This window comes from Cariama cristata, unplaced genomic scaffold (assembly GCF_000690535.1).
Source record: "Cariama cristata isolate BGI_N322 unplaced genomic scaffold, ASM69053v1 scaffold12306, whole genome shotgun sequence".
NCBI lineage: Eukaryota > Metazoa > Chordata > Aves > Cariamiformes > Cariamidae > Cariama > Cariama cristata.
Window position 1 is genome coordinate 13,580 of NW_009621585.1, and position 2,495 is coordinate 16,074.

The following is a 2,495-nucleotide window of genomic DNA, read 5'->3' on the forward strand; positions in this document are numbered from 1 at the left end:
CGGTTCCTGAACGAGGAGCTGCTGGGGGCCATCACCAGCGCCTTCAACGGGCAGCGGGAGCGGCGGGAGGTGGGCACACACCTCCTCTTCCAGCACCTGCACCGGGACAACGTCACCGACCTGGTGAAGCGTGAGTTGCTCCTAGCCCAGAGCTGGGGAGCCCAGGAGGAGCACCCCACTGTCCCCGTTGTCCCCACCACCCTGTATGCCCTGGGGTTTGGGTAGCGCCCGTGGGACAGGTGAGTGGGTGGCAGTCCCAACCCCAGGCATGGATCCAGCTCAGGGAGACCTAGAGAAGCATCAAGGGGTGATATTGCTGCATGGCCAAACCCGTGCCTTCCCTTCCCAGTGACAGTGGCTGAGCTGAGGTACTATTTCCCCTGCGATCTGTATGGCTACAAAGGCTACCATCTCCACTACACGGGGACCGTCGGCTTCATCTGCATCTCCCCTTGCAAGACGGGCTACTGCCTGCATGGCGGCCGGTGCCAGCACCTGCCCGAGGGGCCCACATGCAGGTAGCAGCAGCGCTCGGGGACAGACAAGGCCACTTGGCACTTCTCCCCACAGCATCACTGCTCCTCCCTCCCTATCCACAGCTGCCTCCCCTTCTCCATCTTCTTCCCCACCGGCGCCCAGTGTGAGCAACTGGCCATCAGCCTCGCCGCCTTCCTCGGCATCTTGCTGGGAGCCCTGGCTCTGCTCTGCCTCCTGCTCACCACCACCTGCCTGGTCTTGCACCTCTGCCGCCGGCACCGCCGCCAGCACGGGGGGTGAGCCATGGGCTGGAGCCATGCAGGGGTGGGTGCTGTGGGTGCGGCAGGGAAGAAGGTTGGGTGTCAGGAAGAAACAGTAGTGGAAAATTTGTCTCTGGAAGATCCACCATGGTGGGACTCATCTGGCCTGGGCAGGGGGAGCCTGCCCTGGGGAAGGGGCTGAGCTGGGTGATCTTTTAGCAGCTTCGAACCCCTTTCCAAGTCATCTGCTGCTCAGGGGTGCGGTAACATCAATGGGTGGATCATTAGCTTCCCTTTCTCCCCCATGTCAGGGAATATTTGCATTTCTTTTTCACCCCACCCAATGCTTGGTTACAAACAGGCTTTCTATTTGATTTTAATTTTAATACCATCCAAATGATTTCCACTGCAATTCACGTTGGTCTGGAACAAGAAAAAGGTGATTGCAGGATTGGACCTTGTTCTGCTGCAGAGCAGGGAGTTAGCAGATGGCTGACAAGGTGCAAGGCTGGGGTGGAAGTGCAAACATCTCCTTCCCTCCTCCCCAGGCCTTGGTCCTGGCATGGCATCCATGCTGGGGGGAAGTTCAGCACCCCAAGACCCCCACGTCGGTCAGAGCTGGGTCCTGCCCCTGCTGCCAGCTCCCTGCCGGCCCGGGAGCCAGGGCTCTCTGGGAAGCACCTCTTGTTCATTTGCACTTGTGGCAAAGCGAGAAATTGTGTGTGCACAGCAACTGAGGCTTTTCCTCCTCTCATAGCCCCATCTTGCCCCCACACTCAGTCACTGCTCCCCTCTGCCATTCGACACTGGTGCCAGGACCAGGCAAGAGCTCTCGCAGCCCCCCCTGACATATTGTCCCCTTTCTGCTCCCCCCTCCCAGGGCCAAGGAGACCTTCTGGAGGCCACAGCCCTTCTCCTGTGAGTACATCCCTGCAAACCCCTACCTCACCCCAGCGCTGCTTCACTCCAGTCTTCCTCAAACTCTGCTCATCTTTCCCGCTCCAGCTCTGATGACAGCAGGAGAGCGAGCAGAGCCCACCCGCTCCCACTCCCTGGAAAGGCATTGGGAACTGCAGCTCCAGGCCATTGACCCCTCAGTCCAGGTCTGCCCAGGGTTTATTGTCTCCATGGGGGGGTAACGGTGGGGTCTGTGGGCTGGGAACTGATGTCCTGGCCCTGTGCCTCAAAGATACTCCAGAGGTGGTCCTTGTCCCAGAGCATCATGGATGCTTGGACTGGTGTTGGGGTCTCTGCTTCTGTCTGAGCTCGTCGCGAGGAGCAGAGCCCGTGCAGCACCGACAGCACGGTGTGGCCTGTCCCTCCTTTACAGATAAGGATCCAGAGACCCCACGTCTGGCCTCCGAGCCAGCCCCCCCAGCAGCCCTAGCTTGCCACCGGTCCTGCCCCGGTGCCTCTGGGCTTGCAGAGGAGTCAGCTGCTGCCACCGGCCCAACCGCCTGCTCTTGGGGTCTCCAGCAATGATGCCCACGTGGAGGCAGAGGACAGGCAGCTGCCTTTTGGGATCTGGTCTTTGTGGGAGGATTCACTCTGGAGAAGGTGCTTTTTTTTGAATGAAAAAATGTGGGTTTATGTTGGGTGACCAAAGCAAGAGGATTTCACCTTCCCCTGAGGACCTGCAGAGGCAACCAGGATAGTCCTTGAGTGTGTCTGCACCGGAGTTTGCTCTAACGCAATGTAAGTGGATCTAGCAGAGCTGCTGATAGCACAGTCAGGTGCGGCAGTGCAGCAATTGTAACC

At 59.3% G+C, this 2,495-nt stretch overlaps 1 protein-coding gene across 1 annotated transcript in view; it reads left to right on the forward strand.

Annotated features, from left to right (window-relative positions):
* LOC104163125 (mucin-4-like) overlaps positions 1-777 on the forward strand; it is a 10,920-nt gene extending 10,143 nt beyond the window's left edge. Inside the window, exons 20-22 of the mRNA XM_009702022.1 lie at positions 16-130; positions 350-518; positions 600-777. Of these exons, the coding sequence (XP_009700324.1) occupies positions 16-130; positions 350-518; positions 600-777 (462 nt within the window). The remainder of the gene's footprint in view (positions 1-15; positions 131-349; positions 519-599) is intronic.
* Positions 778-2,495: the final 1,718 nt, after the last annotated feature.